Raw genomic sequence first — 24,446 nt, 5'->3', positions numbered from 1 at the left:
AATTATCAAGTATCAAACTTCACATAGTATTCAATGCATTTTATATGAAAAAAATTATTATACCCATCTTGGATGCCTATCATATTAGGACTAGTTTCATAACCAAAGCAAATTGCCATGCTGTTTAGGACTCTCAAAATAATATAAGTAAAGCATGAGAGTTCATCTATTTCTTCAAAATGAAACCACCGCCGTGCTCTAAAAAGATATAAGTGAAGCACTGGAGCAAATGACAAACTACTCCAAAAGATATAAGTGAAGATCAGTGAGTAGTTGAATAACTATGTAACCATGTGAAGACTCTCTAACATTTAAGAATTTCATATCTTGGTATTTTATTTAAACAGCAAAAAAAAGAAAATAAAATAAAATGACGCTCCAAGCAAAACACATATCATGTGGTGAATAAAAATATAGCTCCAAGTAAAGTTACCAATGAACGAAGACGAAAGAGAGGATGTCTTCCGGGGCATCCCCAAACTTAGGCTCTTGGTTGTCCTTGAATATTACCTTGGGGTGCCTTGGGCATCCCCAACCTTAGCTCTTGCCACTCCTTATTCCATAGTCCATCGAATCTTTACCCAAAACTTGCAAACTTCACAACACAAAACTCAACAGAAAACTCGTAAGCTCCGTTAGTATAAGAAAATAAAACCACCACTTGGGTACTGTTGTGAACTCATTCTAAATTCATATTGATGTAATATCTACTGTATTCCAACTTCTCTATGGTTCATACCCTCCGATACTACTCATAGATTCATCAAAATAAGCAAACAACACATAGAAAACAGAATCTGTCAAAAACAGAACAGTCTGTAGTAATCTGAAAAACTAGGACAACCTGGATAATTTGTATATTGATCTTCTGCAAAAAGAATTAGCATTTTATCACGTTCTCGTGAATTTTAACAATTATTTTCGTGAGCACAAAGTTTCTGTCTTTTTCAGCAAGATCAAACAACTATCACCGAAGAAGATCCTATTGGTTCTACTTGGCACAAACACTAATTAAAACGTAAAACCACATCTAACCAGAGATTAGATGAATTATTTATTAATAAACAGGAGCAAAAGCAAAAAACAAAAATAAAATTGGGTTGCCTCCTAAGAAGCGCTAACGTTTAACGCCCCTAACTAGGCATGATGATTTCAATGATGCTCACATAAAAGATATGAACTTAAACATAAGAGAGCATCATGAAGAATATGACTAACACATTTAAGTCTAATTCACTTCCTATGCATAGGGATTTTGTGAGCAAACAATTTATGGGAACAAGAATCGACTAGCATAGGAAAGCAAAACAAGCATAGCTTCAAGATTTTCAACACATAGAGAGGAAACTTGATATTATTGCAATTCCTACAAGCATATGTTCCTCCTTCGTAATAAATTTCAGTAGCATCATGAATGAATTCAGCAATATAACTATCACATAAAGCATTCTTTTTATGATCTACAAGCATAGAAAATTTACTACATTCCACATAAGCAAAATTCTTCTCATTCGAAATAATAGGAGTATCATAAAAAAACTCGAATACTATAAATTGTTTCCACATTAAAAGAGTAATGTAAAAAATAGGAGGCATGCTATCATCATAATAAATTTACATATCAAAACTTGGGAGGTTAAAAATATCATCTTCATAGAACATAGCATCCCCAAGCTTGGGACAAACATTAATTGCATCAAATAAATTCTCAAACATGTCATTCTCATCAAACATAGCATCCCCAAGCTTGGGCCTTTCCATATCATAAGCATAATCACTCTCATCATTAATAGTATGAATAGCACCAATAGTATAGCAATTATCATCATCACAATGAATAATAGGAGCAACATCATTTGGGAGGGATACCTTTTTACCTTTGTTTCTCCATCTTTTTCTTCTTCTTCACATTATGTGTGGGTTTAATCTTCTTTTTGGAGCTCCTTATTAATGAGATTGGTTGAATAGAAAGCTCCTCCTCGTTACCTGATTCATCATAAAAAAGAATAGGAGGATATTAGGAAATATCTTCCCTTTCATTAGTATTCTCTTCATCTTTTATTTGTTTTCTTGTCTTTATGTAATTGGCAATATAAGGATTTTCAATGCAATTCACCGCACAATACATACAAATTTTCTCTAGATCAAAATCAAGAACTTTATCAAGGACAAATTCTGGCATATCCTTAGTTATACGTTTCATTTCTTCATAACCCACAAGCAAACTAAGTTCATTATGATGTGCAAGGGAAATCAAGTCATCACAAGGCCTAGGGTTCATACTTTCACTAGTGCAAGTTCTCTCAACAATAATAACATAATTGGATCATATAACTATCCTCAACATGCAACAAAGAGTCACTTCAAAGTCACTAATAGAGGAGAACAAACGAAGAGATTATGGTAGGGTACGAAACCACCTCAAAGTTATCCTTTCTGATCGATCTATTCAAGAGTCCGTAGTAAAATAACATGAAGCTATTCTTTCCGTTCGATCTATCTTAGAGTTCGTAGTAGAATAACACCTTCAGACAGAAATCAACAAAAACCCTAATGTCACCACAAGTATCCGCGGGTATGATTATCCGATATGCATCACACAATCTCATATTCATCTATTCAACCAACACAAAGAACTTCAAAGAGTGCCCCAATGTTTTTACCGAAGAGTCGAGATGAAAATGTGTGCCAACACCTATGCATACGTTCACAAGGTCACGGAACCCGCAAATTGATCACCAAAACATACATCAAGTGGATCACGTGAATATCCCATTGTCACCACAAATAAGCACATGCAAGACATACATAAAGTGTTCTCAAATCCTTAAAGAATCAATCCGATAAGATAACTTCAAAGGGAAAACTCAATCCATTACAAGAGAGTAGAGGGGGAGAAACATCATAAGATCCAACTATAATATCAAAGCTCGCGATACATCAAGATCGTGCCAAATCAAGAACACAAGAGAGAGAGATCAAACACATAGCTACTAGTACATACCCTCAGCCCGAGGGTGAACTACTCCCTCCTCGTCATGGAGAGCGCCGAGATGATGAAGATGGCCACCGGTGAGGGATCCCCCCTCCGGCAGGGTGCCGGAACAGTGTCCCGATTGATTTTTGGTGGCTACAGAGGCTTGCGGCGGCGGAACTCCCGATCTAGGTTATGTTCTGGAAGTTTGGGTATATATGAGAGGTGTTGGCGTCGGGAACAAGTCAAGGGGGTCTCCGAGGCGGCCACGAGGTAGGGGGCCGCGCCCAGGGGGTAGGGCGCGCCCCCACCCTCGTGGGTGCCTCCGGACTCTTCTGGCCCATCTCCGATACTCCGTGGGCTTCTTCTGGTCCAAAAATAATCTTCGTGAAATTTCAGGTCAATTGGACTCCGTTTGGTTTTCCTTTTCTGCGATACTCAAAAACAAGAAAAAAAACATAAACTGGCACTGGGCTTTAGGTTAATAGGTTAGTCCCAAAAATCATATAAAATAGCATATAAATGCATATAAAACATCCTAGATGGATAATATAATAGCATGGAACAATCAAAAATTATAGATACGTTGGAGACGTATCAATAGATAGATCAAGAAACTATCACTCAAAAATAGAACATACTAAACTTTTATTCTTCTAAACCATGAAATAACTAAGGATCGAACTAAGATAGGTAAAGATACGATACAGGGGCACCTCCCCCAAGCTTGGCACAAATCTAGGGTGATGCCCATACCTGTGTACTCAAGTGTCTTTCTTCGGTGATGATGATGATGTGGTGGTGGGCTTGTCCTTCAGCTTCAATAAGTACTCCAAATTTCTATTGATATTCTAAAGAGCATGATTTTCCCAGAGCTTCACCCTCCAGTTGCAACTGGTGTTCCCCATGAGAACGATTTCATGACGGATAGTGGTCATGTGTTCATGGAAGGCATCGAGGATCGGAAGTAGATCCAACCCAGCTACTTTTAACATGGTCCTTGAGACATTGTCTTCTACTACAACCTTGCCCTTGGAGCAGCTGCCCGGTCCTCAGTGCCCGCAGAGCGCAACAGTTAAGAACATTAGGCTCAACACACCACCGAACTATAATGTAAACCGAACTACAATGTGTACGATCACAATGTGCATGTCCAGGGTGATGATCTTCACTGCATGTTGTCATGTAGAAGGGGAGAGCTTGTACAAGTATCAGACTACAATGCGTAGACGAACTCTCGTACCAATGTTCACCCTAATATATGGACTGCACATCAGTGAAGATCAATACTAAACATGGTCCTTAATCAAACTGTCATTCGCACAAGTAGGACTGATCTACCCCCTCATCGAACTTAGATCCCCCCCCCAAAAACTAACCCTAAATCGACACTCACTACATAATCAGTGCTAAAATCTGATCCAGTCAATCCGGTGCTGATCAGTGCTAAAGTCTATCGAATCGGTGCAAAATATGCAAAAATCGATCCGGCACTATGCAAAATCAATCCTAGCAACACCTTAAAACACCCTAACCGCTAAACAGGATCAGCACAACTGAAGAAGCAACATTGAGTACTTCAACGTACCCTAGAGGTGGAGCGGGAGCGGATGGCGCCGGAGCAAACTCCGGCAGAAAGAAAACATCCCCGTCCCTCCAGCGGCCGACGTCACCGCCGCACTCCTCGTCACTGTCGGTCGCTTAGTGCAGATGGGGGGAAGGGGCCCGCCTTCATCATCCTCGCCAACTGCCTGGGGGTGAGGCCCCCACTTTGTCATGGCAGCAAGCCAACGGTCATGGTTGCTTTCATCGGCAGGGCAAGGAGTCGGGCGACGGGGTGGTGGAGCATCAGCAGCCATCGGTGCGAACGAAAGGCCATTAAGAGAGGGGTGTGAATCAGGGGTTTGGGGTGAGGGAAGAGGAGTGGGGAGTAATGTCGTCTCGTCTCTCCCGCTTCCCAAGGGGTACCGGCGAGGACGACGCGTGGCTCACTGGAGTCTGGCTCTGGGAAAAAGGCCGATTCGAGCGTTCCTCCTTAGCCAGGCCGAGTAGTGCTTTAAGAAGCGTGCGGGCCAAGATATCAGTGCATGCCAGGCAAGCAAATATGCCAAAATTGCTTCCTAGGGCCTTGTTGGGGTGTTGCACGCAACCAAACATGCCCAGTACTTTGCGCCAAAGAAGCAACGCCCAAGAAAGAAGATGGTAGAGTTCCAGATTCTAGATCCAGATGGTGACCAAAGTAGACAGAAATCAGAAATTACCGTTTTTCCTTCTGGTAGGATATTTCCAAAAGAAAAATCCAGAAAAGTCCAAGTTTGGTGAAGATAATATATGCCTATGTAAACCGCTAAGACCACGTTTGGAAGCCCTGTACAACTTTACAACTGCAAATGATTACTGATGTATATTAGTGGGCACATGTAGAACACACACGTATCATTTTCGTTGTAATATCCTGTGTTTGGCTACGATAGTTGTCGGAGTTATATCTGGCAGATCCCTCGACAGGGTACTCTGGCCAGACGAGTAGATTGGATGGGCAACAAGGGAGAGCTTACCCAGGTCTAGGCCCTCACGGAGGTAAAACCCTACCCCCTGCTCGATTGTATTGATTGTGTATAGGGGTTACAAAGGTGATCGAGAGATTGAGTATCAACCCTTGGGTTCCTGTCCTATCGACTAGCCTAGCCCCGACTTATGTGGGTACCGGGGTCTAGGGTTACATGATCCTAGTCGGTTCTAGAGTCCTTGTCGTGTACTCCAAGGCTTCCGAGTCATATCTTCGTAAGGCCCATGAGCCGATATGTCGGCCCAAGGCATAACCGGCCTAGGGGGGCCGGGCCGGCTTCCTGTATGTTGAGGCACCCTGGGTCGTAACACCACCAACTGTATTTCACTCACCAGATTGAGCGTATTAATTGGAGTGGTTGTGTGGAGGCAAATGAATTGAAGGGGAGGAAATCTAAAGATCGTATGAAAATCGAATCAATCTACCGCGGATGCTCGCCTTGGGAAGGAGGAAGGTGAGCAAGGAAGCGGGGAAGAAAAGAAATGGCAGATCTGGAGAAACTCTCTTGTGCACTATGTCGGCGGCCACAAGAGGACAACATGACGCTGGTCCTCGAATCCATCGCCAGCCTCGGCCTCTTTTTCTTCCTATTCCCTGTCAGCCTCTAGCATGACCTTCGCTCTGTCAGGTAGAGCAGGCGTCGCGCGTCCGCCATCTCGGCCACGGGGTGAGCTCAAGCTCCTCACCACTTCCATCTGGGAGACAGTACTGGCCGCGGCGGCGCTCAACAACGTGGATGTTGCTGGCGTGCAGGATGGGGGCGAGGGAGGCCGGCCATCGTTGATGCGCTTGTTTTTGTGTGTGTGGCCTCGATTGGTCTGTAAACTTTACAGTTGTAGTCTGGGCCAGACCATGCATAAACCTTTGGTGGAAAAAGAAAACTATGTTCCAATCGCTGAGATTGGAAAAGAAACATACTTCATATTATACGCTGGTATTGGGTAGGAAACGACCAACCAAGCGCCCCCTGTATATTCTAGAACATGTAGCGTATGTCTATTTAAATAGCTAACTATTTCTTATGAAGCTAATATGTGCCTCTTTCAACAGCTAAAGAATAAAGATTTCACATGAAGCGGGTATTATGGCTGCTTGATGGTTTCTTAAACCCCGAGGGACTGCAAATTTTCTCATGACCAAATTATTCAAATGCCACATCTTTCAGAGTATTGGCAGCATAAGGTAAACTCACAGTAGACACTGAAAGAATACACGAGATTAGTGGCAATAGGCCAGTCTTCTGCAGATTGGTGGAAACAGCCATCACCTCCATCCCAGCGGTCGTAAGGTCAGGGCACCTCCACGGTGATCATGCTCATGGTCTAGTGAATTTGGGAGCATCGCAACGCGGCCATTTTCAAGGGTGTGCAAACTCAGTATCGCTAGCCTATAATATGGTTAAAGCTGAGGCCCCACTATGGGAGAAGGTGGGTGATGCGGAGCATCCAATGGTCATCCCCATGGACCTATCATCGTCTCACCAAGTGCCAAGAGGACCGATGACACGAGCACGAGCTAGAGCTCTCGAGACCGAGGTGACATCTCTCCTTAGTGATATTCCATATGACCCACTCGAGACATGGCTACTACCTAAGTCAGGAATGTTGTGCATGATCAGGTATCAAGAGGACCCTCTCAGAGATGCATACGAAGGCGAACAAGTCCCCAAGTTCATGGATGAAGAAAACCAACGGAAGGGACCGAGAACAACTCCCATGACCCCGGACATCCGGCCCCTAGAAGTGTCACCAGCAGCCGCCCAGCCGTCGAGCTACAGGGCCCGGACATCCGGCCCGACACGAGCCCAGACATCAGGCCCCAGCCCGGAAATCCGACATCCTTCACAAAACCTCACCGAAGCCGCCCCCGCCAGCCCGGACATCCGGCTCAGGCCCCGGACATCCGGCCCGACGTGAGCCACCGGACATCCGAACTCCAGCCTGGAAATCTGGAACGCGCCTATCTAGAGAGCACCGAAACTGGACCCTGCCTGCCCGGACATCCGGCCCGAAGCCTGGACATCCGACTCCCCCTGTCTGCGCACAGTGTAAAGGGTCGAAGCCCATGTATCCCTTCGCCCCCCTAGACTTTATATACTCTTCTCCCCCAATGTTTTAGGGTTAGCATTGATTTAGCTCATATGAGAGATAGAGCTTTGCTCATCCACCTGATACATACTCCATTGGAGGCCAAGCCCTCCATCTAGGAGAAGATCCCCCAAGTGAACTCAAGACCTCTTCACGGAGAAGATCCCCTAGTGGATTCAAGACTTCTTGGAGAATAACTAGCTACTTGTATCTTTCCTTTGTTCTCTTTGGATCTTGTGATCTCTTGTGTTCATGGATCTAGCATATGTGTGATTGGATCAAGTCAATTTGATTGTTCCCTCTTGTTTTTTCCCTTGTGTTCTTCGTGTGTTCGTCGTGTTCTTTGGAAATCCCCTCCAAATCGTGAAAGATCGGCCCCTAGGGTTCCACCCTACATCATCTTGGTATTAGAGCCAGGTTGATCACGAATTTGGAGCCCCTACCCCCGTTTTCTAGCCTAATTTTGTTATATTTCTTCCTAAATTCGAAAATCCCCACGAAAAATAGCTCCAACTTTTTTTGTGATTTGTTGGTTTGATGATGTTTTGTTGAATTTGATCTGTGGATTTGATGTGTTGTAGGTAGATCTAGCTTCTCCTAACTTTTTCCCCAATTTCATCCACGAAATCCCTCGAATTTTGCCCCGAAATTTTTTCTTTCCCACTAGATCCACCGAGTTCATCACGGATTTGGAGCCCCGGACATCTGGCCCGTGGACCCCGGACATCAGGCCTCCCGCAGCATCACTTCATCCTCCACTCCATCTTCCGCCTAACTTTCACCAACTTTGCTCGGGTTTCCACCAATACTTCCGCATACCACCACCGCGTTCCGCAACCACCATCGCTTACCCACTACCACTCCGACAATTTTGACACGTTTTGTTCTTTGAGAATTTGAGTTGCGGATTCCGTTTCCTAACGTGTTTCGGCTACTTAGGGACGGTTCGACAACGACATCACCGCCACTCATCTTCGCCACGGACTCGTCATCGACAACAACCACTTCACCATTTTGACACCACTAACCGTAAGCAAGGGCGATAACTTCGACGACACTCTCGGACATTCTCCCTTGCCATTGCGTTGATAACCCCGTAGCCTTCCTTTTGCGTCACTTACCCATCGAGACTAGCCTTTGAGTATTGCCGGCAACGTTACTTGTGCACATTAGTGATCATCATCTCCATTGCATATATACCACATCATCTAGCTATACCCATCTTGGTATCATAGTGTCATCACTAGTGCAACATCTTTGTTCCGCTTACACAATTGCTATCTTGGTTTGTGAAGTTGCGCATAAGTGGCCAAAGAAAGAGATCAAAAGAGAAAGAGCCAAAAAGCTTTTAAGCAAAAGAGAAAGATAAGCAAAGAGCTTTTAAGCAAGAACCACAGCATCATACTGGTCATACTCGATCATCTTGGATCATATCACCCGAACATCATACATAATAGAATACTTGGGATAGAAAGTCGTTGCATTTTTGCTTTGTAGGTTGTGCACAAGTTTCGTATCCGCCTATTGTGCAATCGTGCTAGCGTCTCTCTAGAGTTGTGCAACTAGAGCATTTTTGTGGATTCCACATTTTGAGCTCCTTCCTTGGTTGCACGACCCCATTTATCTATCTGTGTGTGTGTGTGTGTGTGTTTCCGTGTAACACATATAGCTATTGGTCTACTTGTTGCATTTGTGAATTTGTGAATCTTTTTCAACATTATTGAGTCTTGCTAACATTCGCATCAAATTTTGTGCCACCAACCTTCACCAAAGGCTTTAATTTGTAGGTGTGAGAATTGACGAGATCCGATACCAATTGTGTTATTTCCTTGTTTCACTATTGAGTGATCATTGATCCATTTCAACATCGAGTAAGGTACATTTGGTCTAGTTCTTTTCTTTCTCCCACTCATGTTTGCTTGAGATGATGGATAGGCCAACTACCTCTTCGAACCCACTCTTCATCGAGCAAGATGATGACCCAAACATCTACATCACCAAGAACCACCTCTTTGGCACGCAAAGAGCTTTGCATCAAGAGAATGAAGTATTGGGCGACCGCATCGACATACTCGCTACCGACTTACAACAATCCGAGCAACGTACAAGAGACTACTTCAACATATCGATGGCAACTCTCAAGGAAGACATACGAGCAATGATGGTCAATCGCTCTTCTACATCTTCGTCCTATTCAAAACGGAGCCACTCAAGTCGACATTCTTCGCAATCTTCTTAAGATGCAAGTCCTCCTCGAGCTCGTTCACATCGTCGCCAAGACCATGAAGTTCATCAAGCTCCAGAAAATCCATTCCACCGCAATGGGTTACCGCCTACGTGAATGTGACCGCCTACGGCGACAAGCTAATGATCATCCGGTCCAAGGGCAAGCTCGAATACGCCAAGATCAACAAGAACAACAAGATGATGATGCCCCTCGACAAGAAAAACATCGTCGTGAGGAACAAAACCTTGAAGCCCAACGTACTCTATGCGAAGCTACACTATCCGTCGACGAGCGCAACCGCCAAGCACGACTTCAAGAAGAGGCCCTCCGACAAGAGCGACAAGAATAAGCCGCACGCCTTGAGGAGCGCCAAGAAATGAGGAACCGCGCAAGAATTCCACAACCTCAACGACAAAACAATCAAGCAGAGCATGAGGCTCAAGACCCTCCTCCACGTCAAGAGCGTCATCGCCATCGTCCCCAACACAATGAAGAGCAACGCTACGGCAAGCTCAAGTTCACCATGCCTAAGTTCTCCGGAAGCAACGACCCCGAAGACTATCTTCCATGGGCATTGAAAGTTGACAAGATCTTTCGCTTGCACAACCATGAAGAAGAGAAGAAGATCGCCATGGCATCTCTTGAGTTCCAAGACTATGTCCTCATTTGGTGGGAGCAAGTCATTGAGCGTCGAGCGGCAAGAGGTGACCCACACATCACAACATGGAATCGAATGTAGGATGTCAAGCGAGCGCGCTTTGTACCCATGTACTATAGTCGCGACCTCTTCAAGCACTACAACTCCTCAAGCAAGGCACAAAGACCGTTGGAGATTGCCATGATTCGAGCAAATGTCATGGAAGATGAGGAGCAAACCATGGCGCGTTTCTTGAATGGCCTCAACCATCCTATTAAGAAGATCGCCGACTTCCAACCTTACTCCACCCTCATCGAACTCGTGCACCAAACTACCAAGGCGGAGCGTCAAGTGCAAGAAGACTACAAGTATGTCAAGTACTCTTCCAAGCCACACCGGTTCATACAAGCCTCAATGACTACAACGCCTTCTACCTCAACCAAACCTTCTACAAGCACCGGCGACAAGTCAAGTTACAAGAAAACTTCGACATCTTCAAGTCGTCCTCCTACTACAAGCAACTTCAAGCCGAGTGCTTCATCATCAACAGCTTCATCAACGACTCCAAACGATGAGACCGACAAGACAAGTTCCATCAAGTGTTTTACTTGCCAAGGCCGAGGCCACAAGACCTACCAAAGTCCCACAGGGCGCACCATGATTGCCAACGACGATGGCACATACAACTCTATGAGTGAATAAGAAATGGAAGCCCTTGAGCATGTGGTTATGCACCGGCAAGTGAATGAAGATGAAGATGACCAAGTCTTTTGTGACAATGATTCGAGCCCCGCTCTCGTTGTCTCCAAGATCTTGACGCATCAACATCAACAAGACAAAGACCAAAGATGTCATATCTTCCACACCAAGGCGGGCATCAATGGAAGGTCTGTGAAGGTCATCATCGACGGAGGAAGTTGCCACAATTTGGCAAGTGAAGAGCTATGTTCCAAGGTACAATTGGTCAAGATGAAGCATCCTCGTCCCTACAAGGTCCAATGGCTTAGCGACTCCGGCACCATCCAAGTGGAGCACACCGTTCAAGTCTCCTTCAAGATTGGTGCATACGAAGACACTTTGGAGTGTGATGTGCTTCCTATGTCCGTTTGCCACCTCTTGCTTGGGCGACCTTGGCAATTCGACCGCGGTGTCATCCACAATGGAAGAACCAATCACTATAGCTTCAAGATGAAGAGGAAGGAGTACGTGCTACGACCTATGTCACCAAGCCAAGTGATCACCGACAAGCAAGCAATTACCCATCACGAAAAGAATAATGAGAGAGTGAGCCACCAAAAAGAGAGTGAGCGCCAAAAGCCAAAATTGAGTGCCTCCACGATGAGCGACAAGGAAAACTTAGTGTTATTTGCTACCAAAAGTGAGATGAGAGAAGTGTGTGAGAACCCATCAAGTGTTATACACTATGTCCTATTGTGCAAGGACGAGGCAACAAAAACTAACACCTCTCACCATCTACCTTTAGTGTTGTCTTCTCTATTGCAGGAATTCAAGGACGTTTTCCCCGATGAGCTACCTCCGGGACTACCTCCTCTACGCGGTATCGAACACCGAATCGACCTCATCCCCAGCACAGCGTTACCAAACTAGGCACCCTACCGCGTCAACCCGGAAGAAACCAAAGAAATTCAAAGGCAAGTACAACAACTCATTGACAATGGGCATGTATGTGAAAGTTTAAGTCATTGCGCAGTGCCGGTAATTCTTGTGCCTAAGAAAGACGGTAGTTTTCGCATGTGTTCTGATTGTCGTCCTATCAATGCTATCACCGTTCGTTATAGATATTCTATTCCTCGCCTTGATGATATACTTACTAGATGAGCTTAGCGGAGCCACACTTTTCTCTAAGATTGATCTTAAAAGTGATTATTACCAAATCCGCATTCAAGAAGGTGATGAATGGAAAACCGCTTTCAAAACCTAATTTGGCTTGTATGAATGGCTCGTTATGCCTATGGGCTTCTCCGAAGCACCCGACACTTGTATGCGTGTAATGCATTATGTTCTCCGCCCTTACATTGGCGTATTTGTTGTGGTCAACTTTGATGATATTCTTGTGTTTAGCATGTCCCTATACGATCATTTCACCCATCTTAGAACCGTTTTGCAAACTCTAAGAAAAGAGCGCCTTTAGCTAATATGGACAAATCCCTTTTTGGTTTGATAAGCTAGTTTTCTTGGGTTTTGTTGTGTCTTCTAAGGGTGTTCATATAGATGAAGCTAAAATTGATGCTATTAAAAGTTGGCCACAATCAACCAACTTGCAACAAAGTGTGTAGTTTCCTTGGCTTAGCCGGTTTCTATCATAGATTCGTTAAGGACTTTAGCACTATTGCATCCCATTTGCATGCCTTGAGTAAAAAGAATGCACCATTTGTTTGGGGACCATCCCAAGATACCGCATTTCATAAGCTTAAGAATTTGCTTACACATGCTCATTTGCTTGCCTTGCCCAATTTTAACAAAACTTTTAAAGTTCATTGCGATGCTAGTGGCAACGGTATAGGAGGTGTGTTAATGCAAGAGAAGCGCCCCATAGCTTACTTTACTGAGAAACTTTCTGGAGCACAACTAAACTACCCAATTTATGACAAGGAGCTATATGCCTTAGTGCGAGTTTTGCATGTGTAAGAACATTATCTTCGCCCTCATGAATTTGCAACCCATACGGATCATGAAACGCTTAAGTACCTTAAGGGTCAAACTAAATTGAACAAGTGTCCGCGAAATGGAGTGAATTCATTGAGTCATTTCCTTATGTTATCAAGTATATCAAAGGTAAGGAAAATGTTGTGACGGATGCTTCCGCAAATGCATGCTTGTAACTAAACTTGAATTGAATGCCATTGACTTTGAGCACATAAAAGACTTGTATGCGCATGATGCTACTTTTGCTATTCCATATGCCAAATGCTTGACGCATACATCTTGGGAACGATATTACATCAAGGATGAGTATCTTATGCGAGCTAACAAACTATGTACCCCGAGTCTTCTCTTGCTTTGTTACTTTTGCAAGAAGCTCATGGAGGAGTATCTTATGGGACACTTTGGACGCGACAAGACATTCGCTACGCTCTCCAAGAACTACTTTTGGCCCAAGATGTTATGTAACGTCTCTCGCTACACAAACTGGTGCTCTACGTGTCGCAAAGCTAAGTTTAAAGCCCAATCCCATGGTGTCTATATACCACTTCCTATTCCATATCACCCATGGGAGATATTAGTATGACTTTGTGCTTGGTTTGCCTAGAACTCGAAATGGCAAAGATTCTGTGTTTGTTGTTGTGGACCGTTTTTCTAAGATGGCACGTTTTATTCCATGCAACAAGATAGACGATGCTTCACATGTTGCCAATCTCTTTTGTAGAGAAATCTTGCATTTACATGGAGTGCCCAAGACTATTGTATCGGACCGTGACGTCAAGTTCCTAAGCTACTTTTGGAAGACTCTATGCCCCAAGCTCGAAATCAAGCTCCTATTCTCCTCGACATACCACCCACAAATCGACGGCTAAACGAAGGTCACGAATCGGACGCTATCTACCCTCCTACGCGTGTTGATAAAAAAGAACATCAACGAGTGGGAAGAGTGCTTACCTATAGCCGAGTATGCCTACAATCGCGCAAGACATTCGACTACCGGCAAGTCCCCCTTCAAGGTCGTTTACGGTTTCAACCCGTTGTCCACATTGGACATTCTACCTCTACCACTACAAGAGCGCATCAACATGGACGCGAGTGCACGAGCGAGCTATCTCAAGAAGATGCATGAAGATACAAGGGATGCCATCGAGCGCCAAGTACAACGCCTCGCGACCAAGGTCAACTGCAACAAGAATCCCATGATATTCAACACCAGAGATCTTGTGGGCTACACCTTCGCAAGGAACGCTTCCCCAACGAACGCAAGTCCAAGCTCCTACCACAAGCCAATAGACCCTTCAAGGTGCTAGAACACTACAACAACAACGCCTACAAGATCGACATCCCACGCGACAAGTACTTCGTGAGCGACATATTCAACGTCAAGGATCTCTCTCCCTACCATGGTGATGAGGCTTCTGATTCGAGGTCGGGTCTTTCCCAGGGGGGAGATGATGCGGAGCATCCTATGGTCATCCCCATGGACCTACCATTGTCTCACCAAGTGCCAAGAAGACCGATGACACGAGCATGAGCTAGAGCTCTCGAGACCGAGGTGACATTCTCCTTAGTGATATTCCATATGACTCACTCGAGACATGGCTACTACATAAGTCCGAAATGTTGTGCATGATCAGATATCAAGAGGACCCTCTCGGAGATGCATACGAAGACGAACAAGTCCCCAAGTTCATGGATGAAGGGAACCAACGAAAGGGACCGAGAACAACTCCCAGGACCCGAATATCTGACCAGGACCTCGGACATCCGGCCCCTGGAAGTGTCACCAGCAGCCGCCCAGCCATCGAGCTACAGGGCCCGGACATCCGGCCCCAGCCTGGAAATCCGGCATCCTTCACAGAACCTCACCGAAGCCGGCCCCCGCCAGCCCAGACATCCGGCTCAGGCCTGACATCCAGCCCGACATGAGCCACCGGGCATCCGAACTCCAGCCCGAAAATCCGGACCGCGCCTATCCAGAGAGCACCGAAACTGGACCCTGCCTGTCCGAACATCCCTTCGCCTCCCTAGACTATATACTTTTCTCCCCCAACGTTTTAGGGTTAGCATTGATTTAGCTCATTAAGAGATAGAGCGTTGCTCATCCACTTGATCCATTGGAGGCCAAGCCCTCCATCTAGGAGAAGATCCCCCAAGTGGATTCAAGACCTCTTCACGGAGAAGATCCCCTAGTGGATTCAGGACCTCCTCTTGGAGAAGAACTAGCTACTTGTATCTTTCCTTTGTTGTCTTTGGATCTTGTGATCTCTTGTGTTCATGGATCTAGCATATATGTGATTGGATCAAGTCAATTTGAGTGTTTCCTCTTGTCGGATCATGGGTTCCGGCAAAACCCTTAAGGTTCGAACACTGGGGTGCGCGCGAAGTTCTCCCCGTACCGATCCGCATCCTAACTTGCTAAGATCTCGCGGACGAACTCAACGAACTCGCAACACAAAGGACACAGGGTTTATACTGGTTCGGGCCACCGTTGTGGTGTAATACCCTACTCTAGTGTGGTGGTGGTGGATTGCCTCTTGGGCTGATGATGAACAGTACAAGGGGAAGAACAGCCTCCTGAGGATGAGGTGTTCTTGTGCTTGGCGATCTTGTGTGGGTGAGGATTACTCAAGATGAGATGCCTCTGAATGAGTTATCCCCTACGGTGGTGCCTAGTTCTCCTTATATAGGCTCTGGTCCTCTCCCCAAATATTGAGCGGGAAGGGAGCCAACAACGGTCAATTTGAAAGGGGACAGCTAGTACAGCTTATCCTGACAAAAGCGGTCTTCGCCTGCAAAACGCTCTGGTGGTGACGCCGCCTTGGGCTCCATGGTGACCTCCGTCTTGCCGTCCTGCTGGTCTTGGTCTCGTTGCACTGATATGGAAACCTTTGCTTGATGCCTCGGTACTCCGCGCCTGCGCTTGCCTCCTTAGCACCAAAGGGGAAACAAGGAAACTGCGTGTGCTGGCGCCCGCCTGATCTTGATCGTCATGGCTCACGTCACGAGAACCTCGCGAGGTTTGCCTTGCCTTGATCTCTCCGCCCCTCGCGAGCCAACCTGGTGAGGCCGCTCCTGAGGAGGTCTTGCGTCGTCCGCCTCGCGAGGCTTGGCCCCTCGCGAGGGTCTTGAATGCCTTGTTGATGAAGATGGGCCGTACAGGTCTGCTAGCAAAGCCACGCCATGGACCGCAGGCAGGCAGGTCTGGGGACCCCGTTCCCAGAACGCCGACAGTAGCCCCCGGGCCCAAGGCGCGCTCGGGCTTGGCTTCGAGACGAAGCCAAAGGTCAAGTGGAGAGCGTCGCGGGCCCCAATAGCCTGCGGCCCTGGTCGACGCGTGGCGGTTGATTGGACGTGGGCGTCTCCGCTTCCCCACGCTGCCTCGGCAACTGCCCGTCTTGACAAGGGCTAGCACAGACAGTGCTTGCCTTTACTGCTCCCTTTCGCCTTGCTCCAGATCCCCTTTCTCGCTCCTTACTGCCGAAACCTCCAGATCTGCTTCCATCCTCCTTCGCTCCAGCGACCGATGGCGCCGCGCAAGGTCAAGCCCTCCTCGTCGTCGACCTGGTACGAACCCGCTCTTGACGCGCCCAATGTCTCGAAGAAGAACCTCGCTGCTACGCGCTTGCTGGCGGCGGGGGAGAGCAACGAGAGGGGGAAGACGGAGCTCCGGGTTGCCTCCGACGTGCCGGAGCACGAGGGAAGCGCGTTCTTCCCCTTCTTCACGAGCAACATAGCCGCGGGGTTGGTTCCCCCCTTTCTGACTTCTTCTATGAGGTCATCGGCCACTACAGGCTGTAGGTGCTGCATCTTCATCCCAACTCCATCCTTCTCCTGTCCATCTTCGCCTACTATTGCGAGGCGTATCTGGGCGTGATGTCGTCCGTGGCTCTGCTGTGACACTTCTTCCTCCGCGTCAGCGAGGGCCATATCTCCGGGTGCGCCAATTTCATTGCAGCCGGCAAGGCCAACTCGATCTCGAACACCGGGAAGAAGGCCGACAACCTCAGGGCCAAATGGGTCATGATGGGCGCCAAGTGCGTCCACCCGCGCTTGGCGCTGCCGACGGAGATGCCCCAGTCCCACAAGGGGTGGTCTCGTGCAGAGCTTACTGACGAGCGGGCGTCGTCGGTGTTGGAGCAGATGAAGGCCGACCTGAAGCCGGGAAATGCGAGGGCGGCCAAGGTGACCGGGGCCATGCTCCCGAGGGAATTCTTGACGCTGCGTGTCGCTCCTCTGCCCCTTGTGGAGGCTCGGGGATGAAGAGGACAAGATTCACCTGAGCCCGGAGCCCTTGCCTGACGATGAGTTGTCTGCAGTTTTGCGCCTCTTGGTCGGGGACAACCAAGAGTACCCTCCGAGCGCCTTTGTTCCTCTGTTCCGCCGCACGGACTGGGACCAGGTCGTGGCCGCCAAGCCTACCTTCGATGGGCGCGGGCTGGTGCCGCTGGCGCCTACTGGGGCCCCTGGAGCGCCGAAGCCGGTGGAGCTGTCTTCTGACGAGTCCCATGGGAAGGAAGAAGAGGTGGACTCGGAGGCGACCCCCGAGGAGATGGGGGAAACTTCCCCCTTGAGCAAAGCTGACATCCTCCGCGCCCTGCCAGACGACGCCGAGACCGACGCCCGGCAGGAAGAGGGGGAGCTGCCCGTCATCCCGACAAGGGGCAGATCATCGCTGGTCTCCCGAGACGCTGCCCCCGCCTTGACGCCGCCCGGAGCTACCTCCGGCCCTTCTGCTGCGTCGTCCTCTGCTTCTGGAGCCGGCGCGCCCGCGCGCCTCAAGCCTCGAGGCTCTCGGGCTTCAAGCTTACCAAGCGGAGGGTGGACTATGCTGCGGTGGACCAGTAAGTGCTTGAGCTTCGTCTTGTTTATGCTTATATTGCTGCCTCCTGACGTCCGTCGTTGGCTGGCCAGGCCGCTGCCTTCGGCGAAGAAGAGGAAGGAGGATGCAGCGGCCGCGCCCCCTTCCGCGAGGAAAGGGGGTGACGGCACTCGCACCTCCCCGGCTCGGTCGCCCTCGCGAGACCAGGAGGAGCGTCGTCACGAGGAGTCAGGCCCCGCTGGCTCCGGAAGTGCCGATGTTCGGCTTGGCCGCTGAGGCCCCAAAGGCTCAGGAGCCCTTGGTCTCCCAGGCCCTGGTGACGGCGTCGCCTCCTTCTCCTGCCGTGCCATTGTTCTCAGGTTCTTCTGCCTCCTCTGTTGTCTTGGAGCGTGCCCTTTCAGAGATGACCCAGCTGCAGGACGATCTCCGGGGCGCGGATCCGCGCCTGGTGGCCGGGCGCCTGGAGCTGGCATCCGGCTGGCTTCAATTTGACGCGGCGGTCCGAGCGACACTGAACCAGGCCGCAACGGCCTCCGAGAAGGAGAAGCGAGCCGCCGCGCAGGCTGCGACCGATTGCGAGGCGGCGCTGGAGGACGCCAAGGCCGCCCACGACCGCTGCCGGGCGTTGGAGAAAGAGCTGAAGGGCCTGCGCGACGAGCACGCAGAAGAAGCTCGTGGCCGCCGGGCGAAGGAGGAGATGAGGGCTCGGGAGGACGCCATCAAGAACCGCAACGCCGAGCTGGGGAGCTGGCGAAGACGCAGGCCGCTGGACGCGGCCGGCTGGAGAAGCTGGAGCGGAAGGTGGAGGCGGAGAAGGTCGATCTTGACGCTAGGGCGAAGGTCCTAGCAGAAGACCGTGTGGCTTTCTCACTCCTTGAGGAGAGATCCCGCGTGGCGCTGAAGTCACTGTACGAGAAGGGCTTGGAGAAGCCGCTGACCACCGACAAGGATGGCCCTGCTCAGCTGCTTCCCTTCTTGGTGAAGGCGCTCGAGGAAGTCGTGGAGGGCATCGGTCCCATGACGGAGGCAGAGGCCCGCGTCCTTTCTTCAGCCGCGCTGACGCGGGTCTTCAGCCACCTGCACCTTCGTGACCCCAGCGCTCGTCTTGACATTTGTAAGCAAAACAAATGTATCCAATTTAGGCAGCATCATATTCTCATGAACATTAGAATCATTACCAAGAAACGAAAGTACCTGGTAATTTAATTGGCGTGCGCGAGCTCTAGTAATTGGTCCAGTATGTATAGCAGCAGGGGCTGTGGGTGTAACAATGGTATTGATGTCCTCATCAACCGCCGTTGGGCCGACCGGAGACCAGGACGGACCAAGGAGTGCGGGGCTACGTGACCAGTTAGGCTCCTGAGTCGCGATGCTCAGGAGTCCCCCTTGACGTGCAAACAATCTCCATACCTTTGCCCTCGCCGAGGCTCGGCTCGGGAGGGGCGTGCGACGACCAGGTCCGAGGGACCTGGCTTGGGTGGCGTACGCTTGGGCGTGACCCGAGCGCAGCCCCCGTGCCCAGCCCCCTCGCGCGATTCTCCCGAGGGGAGGCGTTGCGGTCAGGCCGGACACTGAGCTCTGGGCTCCCTGAGGTTGATACGGCCGTGGGGCCGCCCTTAGTTGTTTATCACCAGCGCGGAGCATAGTGCTTCCGCTTGTGCACGGGCATAGCCGCTCCTCGGCAGTGTCGACGGCTAGCGCGGAGCATGGTGCTTCCACTTGTGCGTGGGAGGGGGGCTCCCTACTGCGGAGAGCCCCCGGGGCGTGTACAGCCCCGCCTTGACACGTGGCTTGCACAGCAGGGCTAGACGAGGTGTATCTGGGCACTCGTGAGCCAGCGCGGGAGTCACGAGGCCCTACCTCAAGGCGGGTTGCGCCTGGTCTTGGTTCTTGTTCGTTGTGCTGGTCCTGCGAGGTGGTCAGACAACCTGCACCTAACGAATCTCCTGAGGATATCGCGGGAGAGGGCCAGGCACCAATGGCCCCAGGAGGTGACGTGAACGGGGCCGGCCCGCCAGACAGAGCCCAGCCGTTGGATTTATCGATGCTGCAGGGACGGGTCCGAGCACAGACGTCGTGCTTAACCTACTCACGCGAAGGATCCTGAAGAAAGACGGCCGGCGCGCAGCTCCCATGATAGGTGACGATCAAGCAGGTAATAGTCATAGGTAGATTAAGCATGGAAGCAGCAGGCTTAAGTAAATGCAGGTAAGATACATGCCACCGGGTCAGGCCCGAGCGGCTTGGGGATGATGCAGCCCGAGGGGCGCCCCAGCAAGGTAAGCTAAAGACATAAGAAGAGATACATGCCACAGGGACGTACCCACACGGCCTGGGAATGATGCAGCCCTGGGGGCGCTCCCAGCTAAATAAACTTGGAAAATGTCATTCTGTTGATGAAGGGAGAGTTGGGGCAGCTGAAGGTACGCGGCGAAGGAGTTGCTCCTCATGAGCCACCGGGGCCCTAAGCCTCGGGAGGCTCTGAGGGTCCAGGTGGTTCCTTCAGGACCGTCTCCATCTCCGCCAGCACAGCGTGGTGTCTGGCCTCCTGAGCCGCTAGGATGCTTCGCAGGTTGTGCTGATAGGCGGACGACACGCTCGGCAGGCCAAAAGGCATGCGAACGTAGCTGTGCGGTGGACCCTCGCAGCGGCCCACGCGCGAAGGCCAGAAGGGCTCCTGAGATGCGGCCTTGTTGAGCCCTGGGACGTCGATGCAGACGCACAGCCTAGCATCCTCGCCTGGATGGGGAGCTGCGCCTCGCGAGCGGCGGTCGCCGCGCATGGCCCTTGCGTCTTGCAGTTCCTGAGTGGTCCTGGCGATGAACTCCTGAGCGGTGGGCGCTCCTTGCCCTGTGTTCTCCTGAGGGAGACGTGCCATGAATCACGCCTTCAGGTGATGCCCGAGCGCCTCCCTCATGATGTTGGCAAGGTCTGAGACCCTCTCGAGCCCTGCCCGAGAAGGGCGCCGGGCGCGCCTTCCTATGCCATGGAGGGAGGCGCCCCTAGCGAGGGCGCTGATCCTGACGAGGTTCCTATCGCGAGGCCATCCTCCTGAGGTCCTACACGGCGCAGCTGCTTCTTCTGGGGGTGGCCTCAGGAGGGCGCTCGCCCTTGCTGTCGGGGTCGTCGATTGCTGCAGCTTGAAAGGCACGCTCAAGGGAGCACACCGCATCTCTTTCTTCGCATGGGACCGTGATGATTCCGCCGCTTCCTGGCATCTTGAGGACATTGTAACCGTGATGGGTCACCGCCATGAACTTGGCCAGGGCTGGATACCCGAGGATGGCATTGTACGGCAGACGGATGTGCGCGACGTCGAAGTGATGAGCTCGGTGCGGTAGTTCTTGTGTTCTCCGAAGGTGGCAGGGAGGTGGACCTGCCCTATCGGTGTTGTGGAACCGTCGGTCACTCCTGAGAAAGGCTTGGCAGGCTGAAGTTGGTCATATGGCACTTGGAGGTTGTCGAACGTGTCGACGGACAGGACGTTGAGCCCTGCGCCGCCGTCGATAAGGGTCTTGGTAACTTGCACGTTTCTGATGACTGGGAAGCAAAGCATCGGGAGGGCGCCTACGATAGCCGCGCACTTGGACCACCTGAGCGGGCGTGTGGCCTCGAGCTTGGGGACGACTGCATTCACTTCGCGAGCAAACTGTTTGAAGATACGCTGCAAGGCTGGGGCTTGAGCTCCGCCCAAGATGCAGGCGATTGTGCGCTGCTCCTAGAAGCTCCCAGCCCCCTCGTCTTGATGGTGGTCGCCATTCCTTTTTGGCGGCGGCGGTAGTGGGGGAAGACCGGCGTTGCCCTGAGGACGATCCTCACAAGGCTGGTCCCTCCAGGCGCCCTCGCGAGGCCGGTCGCGCCACTCCTGGCGCGGGCCACGGTCGTCCCAGCGTCCGCCAACACGTCCTCCTCCTCGGCCGTAGCCCCGGTCGTTGCGCTCAGGGCGTCGACCGAAGCGTCCTTCTCGAATGGCTCTGAGCTCTTGACAGTCGCTGGTGTTGTGGGTATGCAGGTTATGAAAGGCGCGGAACGGTCGGCTGCTCTTGGATGACTCGGGCTGGTCTATGCCGCGCTTGGTGTCCGGTTCCGCCGCGAGCACGGCTGCTCCCTTGCACTTCACGTCCTTGGCCTTGGCTTTCTTCTCCTCCGGGTCCGCAGCCGGGAGCTCAAGGAGGGAGAGGCGTCCTTCCTCAGCTCTCGCGCACTTGGTCGCCAGGTTGAACAGCTCCAGGGACGTGCACAGCTCCTCGTGGATGGCGAGCTCCTCCTTCATCTTGACGTCACGGACGCCATCAAAGAATGCGGAGATGATGGCCTCGTCCGTCACCTTGGGGATCTTGAGACGAACGTTGTTGAAGTGCTGGATGTACTTCTGGAGGGTCTCTCCTGGTTGCTGCTTGACGCGACGCAGGTCACCCGCGGCCGGGGGGCGGTCGCGAGTGCCCTGGAAGTTGACGACGAAGCGTTCACGCATCTCGTCCTAGGAGGAGATCGAGCCTGGAAGCAGGTTCAGGAGCCACGAACAAGCGCCGTCTTTGAGCGCCATAGGGAACCAGTTCGTCATGACTCTCGTCGCCGTTGGCCACCTCGATGCTCAGCTCGTAGAGCTGCAGGAACTCCGCGGGGTCGGGGGTGCCGTCGTAGCGAGGAGGCAGATCCGGCTTGAACTTGCCCGGCCAGGCGACACTACGCAGCTCAGGGGTGAAGGCGCGGCAGCCGGCTGTGGTCACCGGGGCCCATCTTGGAGGCGGAGCTTGGTCTTGACGCCCGCGCGCTGCTACGGCGAGCGGCGCAGGGCCTTGCCATGGCAAACGATCCTGGCGCGGCGGTGCGAGGAGTGGCGGAGCATTCTCTTGCGGTCGAGGGACTTCTTAACAGTTTCTTTCTTCACGCGCGGGAGCCGCGCGCCTTGGCGCCAAGGCGCCATCTTGGTGCAGAGGTGGTGGAGGCGCTTCGTGAGCTACGTCGCCCGTAGCTGGCGGAGGGCGAGGCAGAGAGAGGGACGGCGCAAGGGAGCCCCCTGCGGCGCAGACAAGCTCGGCGATGCGGTCGAGCCAATCCTTGTAAAGGTCATCGACCGGACGGTAGCGCAGGAGCTCGTGCGCCATGAGGAGCGCGGCCCGTGCGTCCATGGGAGCGCGACGAGCGTGAGACGACGAACCAGCGGGAGTCGGCGATGGAGTGGCGGTGTGGCCGTCCCGCCGCATCGAGGGATGCAGCGAGGACGCTTGCTGCTCGTTCCACGCCGGGCCGGTGGCGGCGTTGGCGGAGGCGGCGGAGAACGACGAGGTGGCCCGCCGACAGGGGCCGTCTGAGCGACGCGGGTGGCGAGGGCAGCCCGGCACTCGGCGCGGGCACGGCATGCGTCCGCCATGGAGACGATGAAGCGACGTGACGCGGAGCGACGGAAGGGAAGCTTCGGCGCACCCCTACCTGGCGCGCCAAATGTCGGATCACGGGTTCCGGCAAAACCCTTAAGGTTCGAACACTAGGGTGCGCGTGAAGTTCTCCCCCTACCGATCTGCATCCTAACTTACTAAGATCTCGCGGACGAACTCAACGAACTCGCAACACAAAGGACACAAGGTTTATACTGGTTCGGGCCACCGTTGTGGTGTAATACCCTACTCTAGTGTGATGGTGGTGGATTGCCTCTTGGGCTGATGATGAACAATACAAGGGGAAGAACAGCCTCCTGAGGATGAGGTGTTCTTGTGCTTGGCGATCTTGTGTGGGTGAGGATTACTCAAGATGAATGTCTCTGAATGAGTTATCCCCTACGGTGGTGGGCCCTGGTCCTCTCCCGAAATATTGAGCGGGAAGGGAGCCAACAACGGTCAATTTGAAAGGGACAGCTAGTATAGCTTATCCTGACAAAAGTGGTCTTCGCCTGCAAAAGGCTCTGGTGGTGACGCCGTCTTGGGCTCCATGGTGACCTCCGTCTTGTCGTCCTGCTGGTCTTGGTCTCCTTGCATTGATATGGAAACCTTTGCTTGATGCCTCGGTACTCCGCGCCTGCGCTTGGCTCCTTAGCACCAAAGGGGAAACAAGGACACTGCGCGTGCTGGCGCCCACCTGATCTTGATCGTCATAGCTCACGTCACAAGTACCTCGCGAGGTTTGCCTTGCCTTGATCTCTCCGCCCCTCGCGAGCCAACCTGGTGAGGCCGCTCCTGAGAAGGTCTTGCGTCGTCCGCCTCGCGAGGCTTGGCCCCTCGCGAGGGTCTTGAATGCCTTGTTGATGAAGATGGGCCGTATAGGCCTGCTAGCAAAGTCACGTCGTGGGCCGCAGGCAGGCAAGTCTGAGGACCCCCGTTCCCAGAACACCGACACCTCTTTTTTTTCTTTGTGTTCGTCGTGTTCTTCGGGAATCCCCCTTCAAATCGTGAAAGATCAGCCCCTACAGTTCCACCCTACATCAGTGTAAAGGGCCGGAGCCCATGTATCCCTTCGTCCCCCTAGGCTA

At 51.3% G+C, this 24,446-nt stretch overlaps 2 protein-coding genes across 6 annotated transcripts in view; both read right to left on the bottom strand.

Annotated features, from left to right (window-relative positions):
- LOC141041643 (uncharacterized) overlaps positions 1-24,390 on the bottom strand; it is a 114,938-nt gene extending 90,548 nt beyond the window's left edge. The window contains exon 1 of the mRNA XM_073508474.1: positions 19,175-24,390. Coding sequence (XP_073364575.1) covers positions 21,699-22,454 — 756 coding nt within the window. The 5' untranslated portion in view covers positions 22,455-24,390 and the 3' untranslated portion in view covers positions 19,175-21,698. The remainder of the gene's footprint in view (positions 1-19,174) is intronic.
- Positions 1-24,446, bottom strand: part of LOC109749075 (pentatricopeptide repeat-containing protein At2g41720) — a 130,808-nt gene that overhangs the window by 90,548 nt on the left and 15,814 nt on the right. The window contains exon 10 of one of the 5 annotated variants that reach the window (XM_020308066.4): positions 2,828-3,403. The exons of 3 other annotated variants lie outside the window; for them this stretch is intronic. In XM_020308066.4, coding sequence (XP_020163655.1) covers positions 3,375-3,403 — 29 coding nt within the window. In that variant the 3' untranslated portion in view covers positions 2,828-3,374. Of the gene's footprint in view, positions 1-2,827; positions 3,404-11,654; positions 11,711-24,446 lie in introns of those variants that run through there. One more of the 5 variants, XM_073508473.1, reaches the window with a different exon arrangement.

The sequence above is a fragment of the Aegilops tauschii genome, chromosome 2, assembly GCF_002575655.3.
Source record: "Aegilops tauschii subsp. strangulata cultivar AL8/78 chromosome 2, Aet v6.0, whole genome shotgun sequence".
NCBI classification, from domain to species: Eukaryota; Viridiplantae; Streptophyta; class Magnoliopsida; order Poales; family Poaceae; genus Aegilops; species Aegilops tauschii.
The sequence above is the reverse complement of the archived record's forward strand: the minus strand, read 5'-3'. Positions and strand labels throughout refer to the sequence as shown.